This window comes from Prionailurus viverrinus, chromosome E2, assembly GCF_022837055.1.
Source record: "Prionailurus viverrinus isolate Anna chromosome E2, UM_Priviv_1.0, whole genome shotgun sequence".
Classification (NCBI taxonomy): Eukaryota; Metazoa; Chordata; class Mammalia; order Carnivora; family Felidae; genus Prionailurus; species Prionailurus viverrinus.
Window position 1 is genome coordinate 46,238,262 of NC_062575.1, and position 21,169 is coordinate 46,259,430.

Genomic DNA, 21,169 nt, shown 5'->3' on the forward strand with positions numbered 1-21,169 from the left:
GTGGCTACACTAGTTTGCATCCCCACCAACAGTGCACAAGGCTTTCTTTTCTCCACATCCTCACCAACGCCTGTTGTTTCTTGTCTTGCTGATTTTAGCCTTTCTGACAGGTATGAGGTGATATTGCATTGTAGTTTTGATTTGCGTTTTCCTGATGATGAGTGATGTTGAGCATTCTTTCATGTGTCTATTGGCCATCTGGATGTCTTCTTTGACAAAATGTCTGTTCATGTCTTCTACCCATTTTTTAATTGGGTTATTTTTTGAGGTGTTGAGTTGTATAAGTTCTTTATATATTTTGGGCACTAACCCTTTATCAGATATGTCATTTGTAAATATCTTCTCCAATTCTGTAGGTTATCTTTTAGTTTTGTTGATTGTTTCCTTTGCTGTGCAGAAAGAAGCTTTTTATTTTGATGTAGTCCCAAGTTTATTTTTGCTTTTGTTTCCCTTGCCTCAGGAAATGTAGCTAGAAAGAAGTTGCTACAGTTATTAGTGTCAGAGAAATTACTGCCTGTGTTCTCTTCTAGGATATTTATGGTTTTAGGTCTCACATTGAGGTCTTCAAGCCATTTTGAGTTTAGCTTTGTCTATGGTGTAAGAAAGTGGTCCTGTTTCTTTCTTTTGCATGTGTAGCTGTCCAATTTCCCCAACACCATTGTTGAAGAGACTGTTCTTTGCCCATTGGATATTCTTTCCTGCTTTGTCAAAGATGAAGTGACCATATAGTTGGGGGGCTTTCTATTCTGTTCCATTGATCTATGTGTCTGTTTCTGTGCCAGTAGCATACTGTTTTGATTACTTTGTAACATAACTTGAAGTCCAGGATTATGATGCCTCCAGCTTTGCTTTTCTCTTGCAAGGTTGCTTTGATTATTCAGGGTCTTTTGTGTTCCCATACAAATTGTAGGATTGTTTGTTCTAGTTCTTTTTTTTTTTTTTTTTTTATTTTTATTTTTTTAATTTTTTATTTTTTTCAATGTATGAAATTTATTGTCAAATTGGTTTCCATACAACACCCAGTGCTCATCCCGAAAGGTGCCCTACTCAATACCCATCACCACCCTCCCCTCCCTCCCACCCCCCATCAACCCTCAGTTTGTTCTCAGTTTTTAAGAGTCTCTTATGCTTCGGCTCTCTCCCACTCTAACCTCTCTTTTTGTTTATTTTTCCTTCCCCTCCCCCATGGGTTCCTGTAAAGTTTCTCAGGATCCACATAAGAGTGAAAACATATGGTATCTGTCTTTCTCTGTATGGCTTATTTCACTTAGCATCACACTCTCCAGTTCCATTCATGTTGCTACAAAGGGCCATATTTCATTCTTTCTCATTGCCACATAGTACTCCATTGTGTATATAAACCACAGTTTCTTTATCCATTCATCAGTTGATGGACATTTAGGCTCTTTCCATAATTTGGCTATTGTTGAGAGTCCTGCTATAAACATTGGGGTTCAAGTGGCCCTGTCATCAGTACTCCTGTATCCCTTGGGTAAATTCCTAGCAGTGCTACTGCTGGGTCATAGGGTAGGTCTATTTTTAATGTTTTGAGGAACCTCCACACTGTTTTCCAGAGTGGTTGCACCAGTTTGCATTCCCACCAACAGTGCAAGAGGGTTCCCATTTCTCCACATCCTCTCCTGCATCTATAGTCTCCTGATTTGTTCATTTTGGCCACTCTGACTGGCGTGAGGTGATGTCTGAGTGTGGTTTTGATTTGTATTTCCCTGATGAGGAGCGACATTGAGCATCTTTTCATGTGCCTGTTAGCCATCCAGATGTCTCCTTTAGAGAAATGTCTATTCATGTTTTCTGCCCATTTCTTCACTGGATTATTTGTTTTTCGGGTGTGGAGTTTGGTGAGCTCTTTATAGATTTTGGATACTAGCCCTTTGTCCGATATGTCATTTGCAAATATCTTTTCCCATTCCGTTGGTTGCCTTTTGGTTTGTTGATTGTTTCCTTTGCTGTGCAGAAGCTTTTTATCTTCATGACGTCCCAATAGTTCATTTTTGCTTTTGGTTCCCTTGCCTTTGGGGATGTGTCAAGTAAGAAATTGCTACGGCTGAGGTCAGAGAGGTCTTTTCCTGTTTTCTCCTCTAGAGTTTTGATGGTTTCCTGTCTCACATTCAGGTCCTTTATCCATTTTGAGTTTATTTTTGTGAATGGTGTGAGAAAGTGGTCTAGTTCCAACCTTCTGCATGTTGCTGTCCAGTTCTCCCAGCACCATTTGTTAAAGAGACTGTCTTTTTTCTATTGGATATTCTTTCCTGCTTTGTCAAAGATTGGTTGGCCATACTTTTGTGGGTCTAGTTCTGGGGTTTCTATTCTATTCCATTGGTCTATGTGTCTGTTTTTGTGCCAATACCATGCTGTCTTGATGATGACAGCTTTGTAGTAGAGGCTAAAGTCTGGGATTGTGATGCCTCCTGCTTTGGTCTTCTTCTTCAAAATTACTTTGGCTATTCGGGGCCTTTTATGGTTGCATATGAATTTTAGGATTGCTTGTTCTAGCTTCGAGAAGAATGCTGGTGCAATTTTGATTGGGATTGCATTGAATGTGTAGATAGCTTTGGGTAGTATTGACATTTTGACAATATTTATTCTTCCAACCCATGAGCACGGAATGTTTTTCCATTTCTTTATATCTTCTTCAATTTTCCTTCATAAGCTTTCTATAGTTTTCAGCATACAGATCTTGTACATCTTTGGTTAGATTTATTCCTAGGTATTTTATGCTTCTTGGTGCAATTGTGAATGGGATCAGTTACTTTATTTGTCTTTGTGTTGCTTCATTATTAGTGTATAAGAATGCAACTGATTTCTGTACATTGATTTTGTATCCTGCAACTTTGCTGAATTCATGTATCAGTTCTAGCAGACTTTTGGTGGCGTCTATTGGATTTTCCATGTATATTATCATGTCATCTGCAAAAAGTGAAAGCTTGACTTCATCTTTGCTAATTTTGATGCCTGAGTGGCTGTCCTTCCTTGTGTTAGGGAAGTTTTCAGTTATTATTTCTTCAAATAAGCTTTCTCTCTTCTTCTGGGACCCCTATAATGTGAATGTTTGTTTGCTTGATGTTATCCAAGAGATTCCTTAAACTTCCTCATTTTTCCCCCATTCTTTTTTTGCTGTTCAGTTGAGTGCTTTCTGTTAGCCTGTCTTCCAGATTGCTGGTAGATTCTTCTGCATCTGCCAATCTGTTGATTCCCTCTAGTGTGTTTTTCATTTCACTTATTCTATTCTTTAACTCTGATTAGTTCTTATTTATATTTCCTGTCTTTTTATTGAAGATCTCACTGAGTTCTTCCACTCTTCTCTCCAGCCGGGTGAGCATCTTTTTGATCATTACTTTAAATTCTTTTTCAGGCATATTGCTTATCTCCAATTCATTTAGTTCCTTGTATGAGGTTTTGTTTTGTTCTTTCTTTTGGAGCATATTCGTCTATCTCCCCATGTTGCTTGACTTTCTGTGTTTGTTTCTATGGATTAGGCAGAACAGCTACTTAAACTTGAAGGAATGGTCTTGTGTATGGTTGTCCCCTTTATAGATTGTGTGTGCTTGGTGACTTTTGCTGGCTGGTTGGAATTGTGGCTTGCATGGGCTTGGGAGTCCCCTCCATGCAGTGAGCATTCTGGCTGAACAGCTAAGGCTGAAGTGGGTGCAGATCAGTGTGGTCCCTGGATGCTCCACACAGCTCTTGTCCAGGCAGGACAGTTAAGGCTAACGTGGGTGCAAGCTAGGGTGTCACAAGGCTCTCTGTGGGGAGGGTGTCTTGGCAGGGTGGCTAGAACTGAGGCAGGGTGCAGGCTGGAAGGTCCTGGGGCTTTCTGTGCAGCAGGCATTCTGGCAGAATAGCTAAAGCTGAAGTGGGTACAGGCTGGGTGGGGGTGGGTCTCAGGGTTCTAAGAACTGAGGGCACCCTGGCAGGACAGTTAAGGCTAAAGTGGGTGCAGCCCAGATGTTCCCAGGGTTCTAAGCACTGAGGGCGTCCTGGCAGGGCAACTAAAACTGAAATGGGTTCAGGCTAGTAAATCCCAGTGTGCTCTGGGCTGGGGGTGCCCTGGTGGGGCAGCTGGAGCTGAGACAGTGTGTGGGCTGGGAGGTCCCTGGGCTCTGTGCAGAGGGTATACTGGCAGGATAGCTGAAGCTGATGTGGGTGTAAACCAGGGTGTTCCAGGAATCTGTACAGACTGTGCCCCAGAGGGGTAGCTGGAGTTAAGGCAAGTCATAGCCCAATGGGGTCCTTGGGCTTTCCATGCAAAATGTGTCCTGGTAGAACAGTTGAAGCTGACGTGGCCACAAGTTGGAGTGTCCCAGGGTTCTCCATACTAAGGACAACCTGGCAGGATAACTGAACCTGAATTAGGTGCAAGCTAGGGTGTCTCACTGTATGCAGCATAGGGTTTGCCCTGGCACAGTGGTGGGAACCAATGCAGGCATGGGCCAGGAGTTCCCAGGGTACACTATGCAGGGGGCACCCTGGCAGGTTGGCTGAATCTAAAGCGAACTCAGGTAGGAGTTTCCAGAGCTCTCTGCCCTGGGGATGCTGTAGGTAAGCCATCCGAGGCAAAAGTGGTGTGGGCCTGCAGTGTTCTGGGGTACTTTGTGCCTGTGTCACCTTGGCATGAAGGCTGGAGCTGTAGGGAGCACTAACTGGTGTCCTAGTGTGCATTACTCTGTGGCCACCTTGGTGGAATGGCTGGGGCTGGTGTGGGCTAGGGACCTAGGGCTTACTGAGGTGGCAGACAGGTAGGGCACTTAGACTGTCCATTAGCTCCTCCCACGTGGGGACAGTTCCAGCAGCATCCTTGCCTTTTGGCAGAATTTTAAGGCTGGACTTTTTATTTGCTAGTTCTTTTAAACCAGGCTTTTTTCCCCCTGTGCCCCAGTACAACTGGGGCTGGTGTGGACTAGGGCACCCAGGGCTCACTGAAGGAGGCTGGCTCTGGTGTCTGGACCCTCCTCCAGTTTTTCAAGGTGCGTAGGGGAGTGTAAACCCTATTGCTTTCCAGTCCCTTTGACCCAGAGAGAGTTCCAGAAGATTTTCTACCATTTGTTGGTGTTCTGGGTCTTACTTTTATAAAGTAGTTACTCTTTTATTTTTATTTTTTTATTATTATTTTTAAGTTTTTTTTTTTTTATAATTTTTTTTTTCAACGTTTATTTATTTTTGGGACAGAGAGAGACAGAGCATGAACGGGGGAGGGGCAGAGAGAGAGGGAGACACAGAATCGGAAACAGGCTCCAGGCTCTGAGCCATCAGCCCAGAGCCCGACGCGGGGCTCGAACTCACGGTCCGCGAGATCGTGACCTGGCTGAAGTCGGACGCTTAACCGACTGCGCCACCCAGGCGCCCCTAAGTTTATTTATTTTTGAGAGAGAGAGAGACGGAGTGTAAGCAGGGGAGGGGCAGAGAGAGGGAGACACAGAATCCAAAGCAGGCTCCAGGCTCTGAACTTCCAGCACAGAGCCCAACGCGGGGCTTGAACTCACAAGCCGCAAGATCACGACCTGAGCCGAAATCGGACGCTCAACCGACTGAGTCACCCAGGTGCCCCATTACTCTTTTATTTTTTATTATTTTTTTTCACAGTGACCAGATGGCATTTATTGATGTAGCTCTTCTTTCTCACTGCAGTAAATTTAGTAGAGGAAACAAGACTAAAAATATGGAAACTTCACATCATCCTTGTGTGGGGGCCATTTGAATCTTCTCTATATCATTCCAATTTTAGTATATGTGCTGCCAAAACAAGTACAGCATTTCCCTTAAACTGCAGTTGGATTATCCTGTGCGCAACGTCAGATGGATCTGTTCCCTGGCCCTTCAGTGTTATCCCTTCCCACTGCAGTTCACAGCATCAGGGGTGGGAGTTCCCTTTGTCACCATGTCTCTATCTATCTTATTCTCTTGTGCTGTTCTCTCTGCATTTTGTTGTACAGAATCTGTTTAGTTGTTTGTCAGGTCTTCTTCAGGAGGAATTGCTCTATGATAGGTGTAATTGGATGTATTCTGTGGAAGGGATGAGTTCAGGGTCTTCTTCCTACCTTGCCATCTTGGACTGGAACCCCTAACTGTGGTTTCTTGACAGTGTCAAGGATAAAACTGCCCTGTTTTACTAGTAACTTTCAGTAATTTAACCCAGGTGTCAGGGTTTTACACTATGTGCGGGACACAGAGTCCTCATCCTCAATGGGGAAAAACTGAGAGCTTTTCCTCTATGGTCGTGAACAAGATAGGGATGTCCACTCTCACTACTGTTATTTAACATAGTACTGGAAGTCCTAACCCCAGAAATCAGACAACAAAAGGAAATAAAAGGCATCCATATGAGCAAGGAAGAAGTAAAACTTTCCCTATTTGCAGATGACATGATACTCTATGTAGAACACCCAAAAGATTCCACACACACAAAATTGCTAGAACTGTTATACGAATTCAGCAAAGTTGCAGGATACAAAATCAATGTACAGAAATCTGTTGCATTTTCATACCAATAATGAAGTAGCAGAGAGAGATATCATTAAATTGATCCAATTTATAATTGGACCAAAACCCATAAGATACCTAGGAATAAACCTAAACGAAGTAAATGGTCTATACTCTGAAAACTATAGAACACTGATGAAAGAAATTGAAGATGATGCAAAGAAATGGAAAAATATGCCATATTCATGTATTGGAAGAACAAATATTGTTAAAATCACCATAATACCCAAAGCAATCTACACCTTTAATGCAATCCCTATTAAAATATCACCAGCATTTTTCACAGAGCTAGAACAAACAATCCTAAAATTTGTGTGGAACCACAAAAGATCCCAAATAGCCAAAGCAATCTTGAAAAAGAAAAGCAAAGCTGGAGGCATCACAACTCAAGACTTCAAATTATATTACAGGGGTGCCTGGGTGGCTCAGTCAATTAAGCGTCTGACTCTTGAATGTGAGTTCAAGCCCTGCATCAGGCTCTGCACTGACAGTGTGGACCCTGCTTGGGATTCTCCTCTCTCTCTCTCTCTCTCTCTCTCTCTCTCTCTCTCTCTCTGTGTGTGTGTGTGTGTGTCTGCCTCTCCCCTACTCATGCTCATGTGCGCTCTCTTTGTTGCTCACTCTGTTGCTCACTCTGTCTTAAATAAATAAACTAAGAAAACCCTGTCACTAAGCTGTAGTGATCAAGACAGTATGATATTGGCACAAAAACAGACACGTAGATCAATGGAACAGAGTAGAAAAACCAGAAATGAACCCACAACTATATGGTCAATTAACCTTTAACAAAGCAAGAAAGAATATCCAATGGAAAAAAGTCTCTTCACCAAATGGTTTTGGAAAAACTGGATGCCAACATGCAGAAGAATGAAACCAGACCACTTTTTATACCATACACAAAAATAAATTCAAGTGAATGGAAGACATAAATGTGGAACAGGAAAGCATCAAAATCCTGGAGGAGAATACAGGCAGAAACCTCTTTGATGTTGACCATGGCGACTTCTTACTTAGATATGTCTGCTGAGGCAAGGGAAACAAAAATAAACTATCGGGACTTCATCAAAATAAGAAGCTTCTACACAGTGAAGGAAACAATTAACAAAATTGAAAGGCAAGCTTAGGAATGGGAGATGATACTTATAAATGACATATTTCATAAAGGTTTAGTATCCAAAATCCATGAAGAACTTACCAAACTCAACACCTCCCCCCCCCCCAAAAAAAAATCCTGTTAAGAAATGGGCAGAAGACATGAATAGACGTTTTTCCAAAGAAGAGATACAAATGGCTAGCGGGACACGTGTAAAGGTGCTCAACATCACTGATCATTAAGGAAATACAAACCTGAAGTATAATGAGATATCACCTCACATCTGTCATAATGGCTAAAGTCAACAACACAGGAAACAACAGGTGTTGGCGAGGATGCAGAGAAAGGGGAACTCTCGTTGGTGAGAATGCAAACTGGTGCAGCCACTCTGGAAAACAGTGTAGAGGTTCCTCAAAAAGTTAAAAATAGAACTACCCTACCATCATCCAGCAGTACACTACTAGATATTTACTCAAAGTATAGAAAAATACTGATTCGAAGGGATGCATGCATCCTAATGTCTATAGCAGCATTATCAACGTTAACCAAATTATGGAAAGAGCCCAAATGACTATTCACTGATGAATGGATAAAGAAGTGGTGTATGTATACAATGGAATATTACTCAGCCATAAAAAAGTATGGGATGTTTCCTTTTGCAACAACATGGATTCAGCTAGAATGTATCATACTAAGCGAAATAAGTCTGAGAAAGACAAATACCATACGATTTGACTTATGTGTGGAATTTAAGAAAACAGATGAACATAGGGTATAAAAGAAAAAAGGCTAATCAGAAAACAGACTGTTAACAATAGAGAACAAACTGAGGGTTACTATAGGGGTGGTAGATTGGGGGATGGGTAAATGGGTGATGGGTGTTTTGGGCACTTGTTGTGATGCACACCGGCTGTTGTATATAAGTTATGAATGACTGAATTCTGTATCTGAAACTGATACTACCCTGTGTGTTACCTAACTGGAATTTAAATAAAAGCTTAAAAAGAAAACAATAAGCTAAAACCTTAAAACTCTTAGAAGAAAACAAAGGAGATCTCTGTTGCTTGGGTTAGACAATGGTTTCTTTCATGTGACACTAAAAGCACAAACAACCAAAGGAGAAAAAATAACATAAATTGGACTTAATCAAAGTTAAAAACTTTTGATCTTCAAAAGACACCATGAAATAAGTGAAAATATAGCCCACAAAAGGTGCCCAAAATGTGCACATTATATGTTCATTAAAACATTGTATCTTAAAATATATGAGAAATTATTACAGAGCAACAATAAAAAGACAATCAGATTTTTTAAATGAGCATAGAATTTGAATACATATTTTTCTGAAGAAGGAATAGAAATGGTCAATATACACATAAATGTGTTCATTATCATTCGGGAAATGCAAATCAAAATCAAAATGACATACTGTTTCAAATTCATAAGAATGGCTATAACCTCAAATAGTGGTGAGGATGTGGAAAAATTGGAAACTTGACATATTTTTGTCAGAATTGAAAGATGATGCAGTTGTTTTGGAACAGAGTTTAGCAGTTCCTGAAGATGTTAAACATAGAGTTACCAGTTACAATATGACCCAGCAAATCTCCTAAGTGTATATATCTAAGAGAAATGAAATGTGTTCCACACAGAAACATGTACCTGAATGTTTTTAATAACATTATTTATAGTAACAAAAGTGAAAACAATGCAATGTCCATCAACTAATGAATGGGGAAAAAAGATGTTGTATCCATACAACGGAATGTTTGGCAATATACAGGTATGAAGTACCCATCCATGCTAAACATAGATGAACCTTGAAACATTATACTATGTATAATATGAAAGAAGCCAGCCAGAATAGACCACATATTATATAATTTAATTTATACAAAATGTCTATCTAGAGTAGGCAATTTTATAGACAGAATAGATTAGTTGTTGTCAGGGTCTGGGGAAATGAGAATGGAAGTAATTGCTAATGCATATGGGTTTTGTTTTTGGATAATGAAATACTCTAAAATTAGATAATGGTAATGATTGCACATCTCTGTGAATATAATAAAAACCTATAGCTTGTATTTTTTTTTCAACGTTTATTTATTTTTGGGACAGAGAGAGACAGAGCATGAATAGGGGAGGGGCAGAGAGAGAGACACAGAATCAGAAACAGGCTCCAGACTCTGAGCCATCAGCCCAGAGCCTGACGCCGGGCTCGAACTCCCGGACCGCGAGATCGTGACCTGGCTGAAGTCGGACGCTTAACCGACTGCGCCACCCAGGCGCCCCTATAGCTTGTATTTTTAAAAGGATGAATTTATGGGGCACCTGGATGGCTCATTCAGTTAAGTGTCCAACTCTTGATTTCAACTCAGGTCATGATCTCACAGTTAGTGGGTTCGAGCATGCTGTCAGAGCAGAGCCTGCTTGGCAATCTCTCTCTCCTTCTCTCTGCCCCTTTCCCACTTGCTCTCTCTCAAAACAAATAAATTTTTTAAAAAAAGGGATGAGTTTATGAAATGTGAATTATATATCAATAAAGCTGTTAGAAAAAGAAACGAATACAAGAAAGATGTTAGACCTAATAGGGGTGGAGAATGGTTGTAGTGGTGGTTAAATTCACAGACCTGTTTGCTGATCAATTAAGTGTTAATGTGTATAAGGCATTGAGCACATACTTTTCACTTGATGAAATTATTTGTTGTACAGGTACTTTTTCAAACCATCTTTAGTCTGACATTGGGAGACAGGATGATGTTAGGCAAGATAACAGAGAGCTGCTGCCTCCAGAATTCCTGACTTCAGCTAAGGCCATGATTCCATGCAACAGGCTGTTGTTTTCTGCTAGAGAATGCTTTGGATTTGTTCCTTGGTTACTGGGTGAGGGTAATGTCACTTTCTGTGGCCTGGATGAAACCTATGCTTTGGATTCAGAATGCTTCTTGCACATGAATGTGAGAATGTGCCAGGGAAGCACCTGAGGTATTTACTGTGTTGAGACCTGGGAGGAAGAGGCAGATCTTAGTCGTGGAAAGTGTTTTTTCAAGGAATTGGCCTACAAAGATAACCATTTCCAGGCCTGAGGGCCCCATCAGTGTCCTTCAGGTGGGTACTACTTAGATAAATTTGCATCAGGGTTCCCTAGGCTGTAAAAGATGAGCCATTCAGGCCAGGTCAGAGAACCCTAACAACATCATGGGGATTGGATACTGCTTTAGCATAAATTAATTCTTCTACATTTCTGTTATCTGGAATTAGGGAAGGGATGAGATTGTTTAAACTTCTGAAGATCTTTTTATGGAAAGAGCCTAAATGTCCATCAACTGATGAATGGATGAAGAAATTGTGGTTTATATACACAATGGAATACTACATGGCAATGAGAAAGAATGAAATATGGCCTCTTGTAGCAACGTGGATGGAACTGGAGAGTGTTAGGCTAAGTGAAATACGTCATACGGAGAAAGATACCATATGTTTTCACTATTATGTGGATCCTGAGAATCTTAACAGAAGACCATGGGGGAGGGGACGAAAAAAAAAAAGAGGTTAGAGAAGGAGGGAGCCAAAACATAAGAGACTCTTAAAAACTGAGAACAAACTGAGGGTTGATGGGGAGTGGGATGCAGGGGAGGGTGAGTGATGGGCATTGAGGAGGGCACCTGTTGGGATGAGCACTGGGTGTTGCATGGAAACCAATTTGACAATAAATTTCATATTTATAAAAAAACAAAAAAAAACTTCTGAAGATCTTCTCAGTATATAAGTTGGGGTGTGGAAGGGACCAGGTGCCATGAAAAGGGGAAGAAATACTTCACTTAGTCATTTAGAAGTAGGCCTCTTTTCATGGTTTCCTTTCCCCTCCCCTGTCTTCTCAGGACTGCACTTCTCCATGAGAAGAAGCCAGAGGAGGACTCATAAATTGAAATTCTAAGTCATGCCTTGTGTGAGTTCATGTTTCTTCTTCCCCTTTATTTCAAACAATCACTGTTTTTTGGGATATGAATATTCAGTATCCTTATCTCCAGACTTTCTGCTTTACTGAGTGCTCTCCTGCTCACTCCCCTTCTAGTGAATGATGAGAATGGGTCCCAGGTGTTTCTCAACTGCCCCCCACTTCTCTAACAATATTTTAGGGATACATTTGCAAATCAGGAAATGTATTTGAGGAAAGCATAGAACCTCTCCAGTCAGGATGTGGTTTGATGAGATGGTACTACACATGAAAAATTTGGTCTTTCTCATTGACCTGAATGTTCTTATTGATTAAGACGGAAATTGGTGTTAGTCTCAGAATGTGGTGAGTTCTAATCTGTGATTTTAAGATTGGTAATGTGATCAAATGTAGGATTGAGGACAGAGAGAGAATTGTGTAAGGGAATACCTCAGTGATTAATACCATTGACAGGGTCCATTTTGAATTAAATAGTATGTAGAAGCCAAGGGCCACATCTGTGTGAGTGTAGCTCATCTTTCATTAGCTTTCTGTTGCTTATAATAAGCAGAAGTGTACAGTGAGCAATGATAAGTGGTAAATATGATCAGCCAGATGATTAAATGATTGAGAATTTCAGAAACATAGCTGTGAAGATCATTAGAGGAAGAGTGCAAACTACCGCAAAATATGAAAATGATGACAATCTTAATATGGAATATTACATAGTCTAAAAATGTTATCTATGAAAGGATTTTCCAGGGCTAGGAAGAAAGAATATTATTACGAAATTATTCTGAAACTTGACTTGGAAAGAAATTCTGAAATTATATATAAATCTTATTTTCTAAGGTAAACATTTTAAAAGACATTTTGGAATGTGCCCATCAGATTTATTTTTTCTTTTGTCTTCCTCCTCCTCTCCTTCCAGCCCTCTCTTTTTCCCTCTCTTCTTTTCTTTCTGTTTTCATTCTTTAAAGGGAAAGGGGAGGAAGGAACTTTGAGTTTATTTGAGGATTTGCATGTGTTATGTGCTAGCATACATTATTCTATTTAATCAGAAAACTGTACTTACCTGGGTTTTGTTCATTCCCATTGCTATTCCCAAGAGGCTATGAATAAGAGTAAGTAATAGGAATGTTCAGAATTGTTTAAATACTCTGTATTTCACACTCACTTCCTTTCTATTACTTACCCACACTGAAAGCTTCCAACTGTAATATATTTGCTCACTGTTTTGGCCCCTTTATGTGATACTTTTCTCTTCCTCTCATTACTTGTGTGTGTGTGTGTGTGTGTGTGTGTGTGTGTGTGTGTGTTCCTCTCAATTACTTCTAAAAAAACTTTCTTTATTTTGCCATTAACACTTGGACTTGTCATTTCAGAGGTTGGTGTTGTTCAAGGATGTGGCCATAGACTTCTCTCAGGAGGAGTGGGAATGCCTGGACTTGGAACAGAAGGATTTGTACAGAGATGTGATGTTGGAAAACTATAACAATCTGGTCTCACTGGGTAAGTTTGGTCCCAATAATTCAACTTCAATCTTTGTGAAATTCAGGAAATGTCTTAAGTACCTAGATGAATTTCAGATCCCTGTTCCCAACTAAGTAATTTATTGCTTGTAGACTTTAAAATGGGCAGCTCCATTGAGTACCTTAATCATCTCTATTCTTCAGATAATCTTCCTGTGAATCTTTCTGTATTCTTCAGATGTTCTTCCTTTATGAACAGGGGTTCAATTTTATTTTGGATGAGCAGAGTATAACCATATCTATTTCCATTCTTATAAGCAGGATTTTCCATTTCTAAGACAGATGTACTTTCCTTATTGAAACAAGGGAAAGAGCCCTGGAAGGTTGTACAGGATGTGACAAGAAGTCAGAGTTCAGGTGAGTAAGAGATGGTCAAACAAGGGGAGGCCATTGTGGAGAACAGTCAAATCGCTTAATTCATTGGCTACAACTTTGAGATATTAGCTGAACAGTTCTCCTCAAAGATCAAACCAAGGCATGTGGAGTAAAAGCTTGAACGCTGGAAGGTAAAACTGTTTTAGCATCAGTTACCAAAGGAAACCCCTTTTTTACCCGAATTACCACTTCCTTGCTTTTCTTTCATATTCACCTATATTTTCAAACAGGGAAAAGCCTTCCTTCTTCTCCTGTGATAACAATTTTACCTGTATTTTTGATCCAGTGAAACCTGTATGCGCCTTTATCTAACAAATATTTTTTTAAAAATACCCTCTATGGTCTAAGTTTTGAGTGAACAAGAAAAACTCCCTATCCCCATCCCTAGGAAAGATCTGTTCTTTCCTAGCAGAAGAGATAGTTACAAATAAGAATGTAGAAGGAAGGAGTGATAAGTGTTATGAAGTAAAACAACAAGCAGAGGAGAATAATGGTGTAATGGGAGGAGGTGTTTTGTAGAGGGTGGTCAGGGATGGCCCTCTGAGATGCTGACATTTGAGGAGAGAAATGACTAAAGTGCTGGAGTAAGTCGTGCAAATTCTGAGAGAAGAGTGTGTAAGGCAGAGAGACTAGCAATTGCAAAGGAACTGAGGTAGGAATGAGTTTGATGCTTTTAAGGATCAGCAGATAAACAGGTGTGGCTGGGATGAGTGAGGGAGCATAAACATTGAAAATGAGCTGAGAGAGGAGGTGGGGCTGGGTCATGCAGCGACTTGTATGCCATGATGGAGAATTGGGATTATGTTGAAAGTACGGTAAGAATTATTTCGAGCAGGGGAGTTATGTGACTGAACTTGTTATTTTCAAAGACTACTCTGGATACTGTATAGAAAATAAAATGGGAGCAAGAGTGAAGCAGGAAGACCAGTTGGAAAGCCATTTTTAGTCCACATTAGAAATTATGGTGGTTTAGATGAGGGCAGTAGCTTATAAGTAAAGGTGACATGAAAGAGTCAGATTCAGATCAGATTTTTAAAAAAGTTTTCTTTAATGTTCATTCATTTTTGAGAGAGAGAGAGAGAGCGAGTTAGCTGAGAGGGGCAGAGAAAGAGGGAGACACAGAATCGGAAGGAAGCTCCAGGCTCTGAGCCGTGAGTACAGAGCTGACATGGGGCTTGAACCCAAGAACTGCAACATCATGACCTGACCCAAAGTCGGACGCTTAACCGACTGGGCCACCCAGGCACCCCAGATTCTGATCAGATTTTAAAGGTAGTACCTCTTGCTAATTAATTGGAAGTGGTATATGATGAAAGAGAAATCCAGAATAACTTCTTAGATTTATGCCTGAGCAACTGAACATCTTTTTCTTTGTTAGGAAAGACAGGTATTCAAGAGTTCTGTTTTGTTCATGATACTTTAGGGATATCTATTAGAAATCGGAAGAAATCAAGAAATGACCTGGAAAGAAATAATATACATATAAATAGAATTTAAAACTTAGGAGAAATAATTTATGAAGTTATATAATAGTTAAAAAAGAGAAAAACCCTAATCCACTCTGTATTTTAGTTAGAAAGAAGGGGAAGATTCTGCAAAGGAGACTGAGAAGGAATAGCTAGTGAGCTAATAGGAAAATAAAGACAATGTAGTATCTCAGAAGCCAAGTGGAAAAAGGTATTTACGAAAGGGCAGCATCTTTCATATCAGGGAACATGAGTAAGTTGAGGACTCAGAATTGATCACTGGATTTGGTAATGAGGGAAAAGAAAGCTGTAGATTGGTTCAGATAGAAGGGAAGAGAAGGGAAATGGGAGGGAATTTAGTATACGGAATGATTGGAAGAACTGGAATCACTTAGACCACAGTTTTAATGCCAGCTTTTGTCTTAAGCACATTACTTTACCAGACTGATAAGATTGTTGAGAAGATTTGGAATACTGAATACAATTACATTATACTAAGTTCTCAATAAGAGATCATTTTTATGGAAGGAAAATTAGGAGAAATGAAAAAACTACACTGCTGCATTTTGAAGTGCAGACAGAAGATTTCAAAGTAGAAGCTTGTGAATAGCTCCAGTCAGAAGGCTAGAAAACATTCTAGGGGCTACTCTATGCTGTGACTACCATACAATCAAGTTTTTCCTGAAGATTTCTTCTAACTAAATATCTCTTGATTCTGTGTGCTCTCACAATATCCACTAGCAACACTTTAAACCTATAGTGTCTCTAATTTGGGGTATTACACTACCCTTCTAAATGGTTTTGACACAAGAGAGTAATGTTTTTATTTTATTTTATTTTTTTTTAATTTTTTTTTTAACGTTTATTTATTTTTGAGACAGAGAGAGACAGAGCATGAACGGGGGAGGGTCAGAGAGAGGGAGACACAGAATCTGAAACAGGCTCCAGGCTCTGAGCTGTCAACACAGAGCCCGACGCGGGGCTCGAACTCACGGACCGCAAGATCGTGACCTGAGCCGAAGTCGGCCGCTCAACCGACGGAGCCACCCAGGCGCCCCGAGAGTAATGTTTTTAAAAAATATAAATCAGATCACATAACAATAAAATCAAAACTAGAAAGCCCTACCTAGTCTAGCTCCTGAAAGGTTTTACAACCCTTCCTTAGCTACCTGTCCCCTTTCTCATTAGACTCCAGCCACAGTAGCCTTCATTCATTATCTCAGATACATCTAGTATCTATGTATCTAGTGTCTGTGCTCTACCTCTTTACATCACTCACTCTGCTCACCTAACTCCTATGCTTCTTTAGAGCTCAACCTATATATCATTATATCCTGAGAATTCTTTCCTGACCTCATTCTCAGTAATGATCTTTCAGATTTTCTTACGGTAATTTCCAAGCTATAATTCTATAATATAGTAATCCTAGTAAGATCATAACTCTTTGGCTGCAACACCATACATTGTTGTCTGTAAAGGAGATCTGCAGAGCTCTATGTGCCTCTGACTTAAGTGAACCTTCAAAATTTCATGTGCTGTTCTGGGTGTTGTATGGAAACCAATTTGACAATAAATTTCATATTAAAAAAAATCTCATGTGCTTTTAAGAAAATTATCCCCTCCATACAGGCCTCCAGCAGAATTTAAGAGAAACAAGATCACTTCCTGTACTCACATGGCAATATTTTTCTTACCACTAGAACTGTCTTCATAGAAACCAATTTCCATTAGCAAAATTATCCACCTTCTCCTAAGAGGTTATTTAGGACCAATTCCAATTTGTCTTACATCTTCAGTTACTTCACTCAGGTCCAGAAGTCCAGTCTTTCCAGGGCATCAATCATCAGCTGAACTCTTATCTCATCCAGATCTATATGTCTCCCAATTGGATTTCATTCCCCACTCTTTTCTTAACACCCAAATCTTTTCCACCTTACTGTTTGAAACTTTATAAGAAATATCCCATATTATCCTCAGCATGTTTTAATATTCCTTTCACCTTTTGTCTTCAAATGAACACTTTAGCCATGCCATGAATATACAGCTTTCCCTTAAAGCACTTGCTAATGGTTCTTGTTTTTTCTTCCCTCACAGTCCATTATTTTCCATTATCAAAGCCCCCAGCTCCTTTAAAGCACTTTAAAGACTGAACCACCCACCAGGTATTCTTGTTCTATTATTTACCAATTTCCTCTCCTTGAGTAGACTAAAGATCAAAACACTTTGCCCACTAACTTTCTCTCCTCCACTACACCGGTCACCATTGTTGGTGATCTCAGCATCCTTATAATAATACATCTTAATTCTCAATTCGTTAATCTCATTTCAAATTATCTTTCTCTTCCAAATTCCTTCATTTATTCACACCCTGATACATAAACCTTGTATACAAACCTTGATACATAAACCAGCCCAAAATCTGTTTCAAACATTCACTCTCTCTGACAGCTTTTTTTAAACTTTTCAACTGACTTATTCTTATACTACCACTTCAACCCACATAGTGTAATGTCTTCCATATTTTTAAAAAATTGTGCTTGATGTTACATTTTCCATTCCTTTACTCTGCTCTCCTTGATGGCCATGAATTACCTATACTTCCTTACCTCCCATTCTCCCTTGCCTCTTCAGCTACAGTTATAGCCATTGCTGAGTGCCTTTTCTCTTCCTCCCTGGATAGTTTTATAGCATGCCCCAGAAATTGCTTATTTTATTTATTTTTGGACACCATTAGTTTATTATAAAAAAGAGACATGAAAATTATTTACATGATGAAAGATTTCACAGCTTCACTGGAATGGGTGCCTTCACTTTATGCCATTTCAATAATGATTTATTTCAGTTCACATACTTTCCAAGAATGTCACCATCTCTAAATAAGAAATAATCCTTGTCATCTAGAACTACTTTGGTGCTTCATATTCTGGGAGAAGAACTTTATCTCCAACTTTCACACTGACTGGTTGAATCTCTCCACCCTTTCTTTAGAGCCTGATCCAATAGCTACTACTGTTGCTTGCAAAACTTTTCCTTGAGATTTTTCTGGAAGCATAATACCACCTTTGATTACAGTTTTGGCTGCAACTCTTTTCAACTAAAACTCGGTCAAAAGGGGAAGAAACTTTCTAAACACTTGTCCTGCCATGACTCCAGCTGCCGCAGTTCCTACTCTGCTCTGGAGATGCCGCCACTGCAAGGAGACCTGCAGTCCAACCCCCAGGCCATGTGAACCAGAAATGTCTTATTTTAAAAAATTAGATCGTGGGGCACCTGGGTGGCTCAGTTGGTTAAGCGTCCGACTTCGGCTCAGGTCATGATCTCGAGGTCCATGAGTTCAAGCCCTGCATTGGGCTCTGTGCTGACAGCTCAGAGCCTGGAGCCTGTTTCAGATTCTGTGTCTTCCTCTCTCTCTGACCCTCCCCGTTCATGCTCTGTCTCTCTCTGTCTCAAAAATAAGTAAACATTAAAAAAATTAAAAAAAAATTAGATTATAACACATTTCATACTTTAGACATAGAATAATCCCTTTGATCTCTAATTGGTGCCAGATTCATTTAATAGTCTTGTTATCTCTTAGTCTAATTCTTTGTATGGATTAGCATCCCTTCACTTATTGTTCTACCACACTGGGCCAACTCAAACTGTTTTAGTTGAAAGGAGAAGAATATAAGCGTCAGGTTCCAAATTTGCCCTGGACCCTCACAGGGAGCATTAGGGGAATCCAGTGTTCTTACTTATAGAATTTTTATTTAGGGAATATTGCTAACATTTAGAACAAGTAACACTATCAGCCATATGATTTTTTTAAATCTATTTTTAAGGGTGCCTGAGTGGTTCAGTTGGTTAAGCATCCAACTCTTGATTTGGGCTCAGGTCATGATACCACAGTTCATGAGATAGAGCCCTGCTTGGGATTTTCTCTCTCCCCCTTTCTCTGTCCCTTCCCTGCTTGCATGCATGTGCACGCTCTCTCTCTCTCTCTCTCTCTCTCTCTCTCTCTCTCTCTCAAAATAAATAAATAAACTTTAAAAAACCTATTTTTATAGTGAAATATATGGGAAAGTACATAAAACATATGTACAGTTTGATTAACAACCACCCATGACAAGAAACAGAACATTGCCATCACTCCAGAAACACCCTAGGAGTATATATATTTGTGACTTAGGTATACAGGTCTAAAATGTATTGTTTAGTTTTGCCCATTTTAGGATTTAGGTGAGTGGGGTCATATTGTACATATTCTTTTGTGTCAGGCTCCTTTTATTCAATACTGTATTTGTGAGAGTCATCCAAAGGTAGCTCTAGTTCATTCATTTTTATAAGAATTCCATTGTTTGAATATACCAGAATTAACTCTTGGTTATTAATTTTTAGTATATTCTTGGCTAAAATGTAGGTCATTTCTAATTTGGGCTGTTTATAAATATTGATGCTATAAATGTCACTTGGTATGTTTACTCATATACCTGAGCATGAGGTTCTCTGGAATCTCTATCTTAGATAGATATTCTAAGAGTGAAAGTGCTGGGTCAAAAGATATGTGTATCTTTGATTTTACTGCCAAACTGTGTTCTGAAGTAATTGTACCAGTGCCCAGTCCCTATCAATAGTATATGAGAGTCTGTACCACATCCTTGACCACACATAATGTTGTCAGATTTAAAAATATCTGCCTATCTACTCAGCTTGTATCTGTCATTAGAATTTTATTTCCATCTCCCTGATTACTAATGATTGCTAATGGGCTGTTTTTTAATATATTTATTGGCCATTTGGAACTTTTCTTTTGTAGATTCCTGTTCGTATTTTTGGCTTATTCTTCTACTGGATTGTTAATCTTTCTGTTACTGATTAGATGGGTTTTTTATTTTTATAGGTAGTATATTTGTGTTTTAGGTATCTTCTGCTGTGTGCCTTGACTTTTCACCCTTTTTCTAGAATCTTTCAATGAATAAAAGTTCCTAATTTTAAAGTAGTAGAATTTATCAATCTTTTCCTTTATGATGGATATTTTTTGTGAGCTATTAAAAAATATCCTTCTATACCTTTAATTCATTAATATATTCTTCTATATAATTATTTTTAAAAAGATTTAAAAAAAAATTTAACCTTTATTTATTTTTGAGAGAGAGACAGTGTGTGAGCAGGGGAGGAGCAGAGAGAGAGAGGGAGACACAGAATCCGAAGCAGGCTCCAGGCTCTGAGCTGTCAGCACATAGCCCAATGCAGGGCTTGAACTCATGAACTGTGAGATCGTGACCTGAGCCGAAGTCGGACCCTCAACCGACTGAGCCACCCAGGCACCCCTTAAAAAGATTTTTAATGTTTCCTTTCACATTGAGGTTTTCATCCTACCTATAGTTGACTTCTCTCATGGTGTGTGAAATAGGGGTCTAGTTTTTCTAGTTGTCTTGGCAAGATTGATTGTAAAGTTTATTTTCTCTCCCCACGAAATGCTACTTTTATCAAATATAATTTCCTTTTTTATGTGGGCATATTTCTGGACTTCGTATATTTAAGCCCTGTGATAATACCACATAGTTTTAATTATAGTTGCTTTTAATTATAGTTGCTTTTAAAATATTTTCATCTTCTCTTTAAGAATGGTATGACCATTCATGGTCTTATGTCTTTCTAATTAGGTTGACAGCCTTCTCCCTTCAAATGTGTTGGGATTTTGATTAAGATTGCATTGACTCTACAAATCATTTTGGGAGAAAATTGACAAGTCTACAATATTGACTTTCCCCAACATGTTTCCTAACAATGTCCTGATCACAGAGTTGTAGACAAAGTGGAAGTGGCCATTGTTGCACCTCCCCATTTGCTCTAAGTCCCTCCCCTTCTGGCTGAAGTGACTTCCAGGGGACGGCTTGAAGGGCTGGCACCATTTTTTCACCTTGTTCATTTTTTTCTTTCCCATTTGGGAGCCAGATATTAAAGACTAGGACATTCAAAAACAGTGGCATATCTAGAGAAAATTAGAAAGTGACCATGCATACCCAGAGAAAAGCCCAGAAAAGACTGGAGAAGACCTTAAGTTTATACCTGCGTGTGGTCCTCAGCACAGAAGCCTACAACAATCAAAACAACAATAGTAACATAAATTGTCAAACCCTGAGGGAGGGAGAGAATCTGATTTCTAGAGTTACTTAGAATTGTATAAAATGGGTGCACCTGGGTGGTTCAGGTGGGTAAGAATTCAACTCTTGATCTTGGCTCAGGTCGTGATCTCACAGTTTGTGAGTTTGAGCTCTGTGTCAGG

At 39.4% G+C, this 21,169-nt stretch overlaps 1 protein-coding gene, 1 non-coding gene and 1 pseudogene across 3 annotated transcripts in view; 1 reads left to right on the forward strand and 2 right to left on the reverse strand.

Moving 5' to 3' along the window:
* LOC125153539 (zinc finger protein 420-like) overlaps positions 1 to 21,169 on the forward strand; it is a 58,808-nt gene that overhangs the window by 25,511 nt on the left and 12,128 nt on the right. Inside the window, exons 2-4 of one of the 2 annotated variants that reach the window (XM_047836790.1) lie at positions 11,473 to 11,540; positions 12,914 to 13,040; positions 13,322 to 13,417. In XM_047836790.1, coding sequence (XP_047692746.1) covers positions 11,532 to 11,540; positions 12,914 to 13,040; positions 13,322 to 13,417 — 232 coding nt within the window. In that variant the 5' untranslated portion in view covers positions 11,473 to 11,531. The remainder of the gene's footprint in view (positions 1 to 11,472; positions 11,541 to 12,913; positions 13,041 to 13,321; positions 13,418 to 21,169) is intronic. The other variant, XM_047836791.1, reaches the window with a different exon arrangement.
* On the reverse strand, positions 5,661 to 5,767 carry LOC125153869 (U6 spliceosomal RNA). Its single transcript, XR_007147610.1, has one exon. It is a non-coding gene; the product is annotated as a U6 spliceosomal RNA (small nuclear RNA).
* LOC125153612 (10 kDa heat shock protein, mitochondrial-like) lies at positions 17,313 to 18,046 on the reverse strand (annotated as a pseudogene).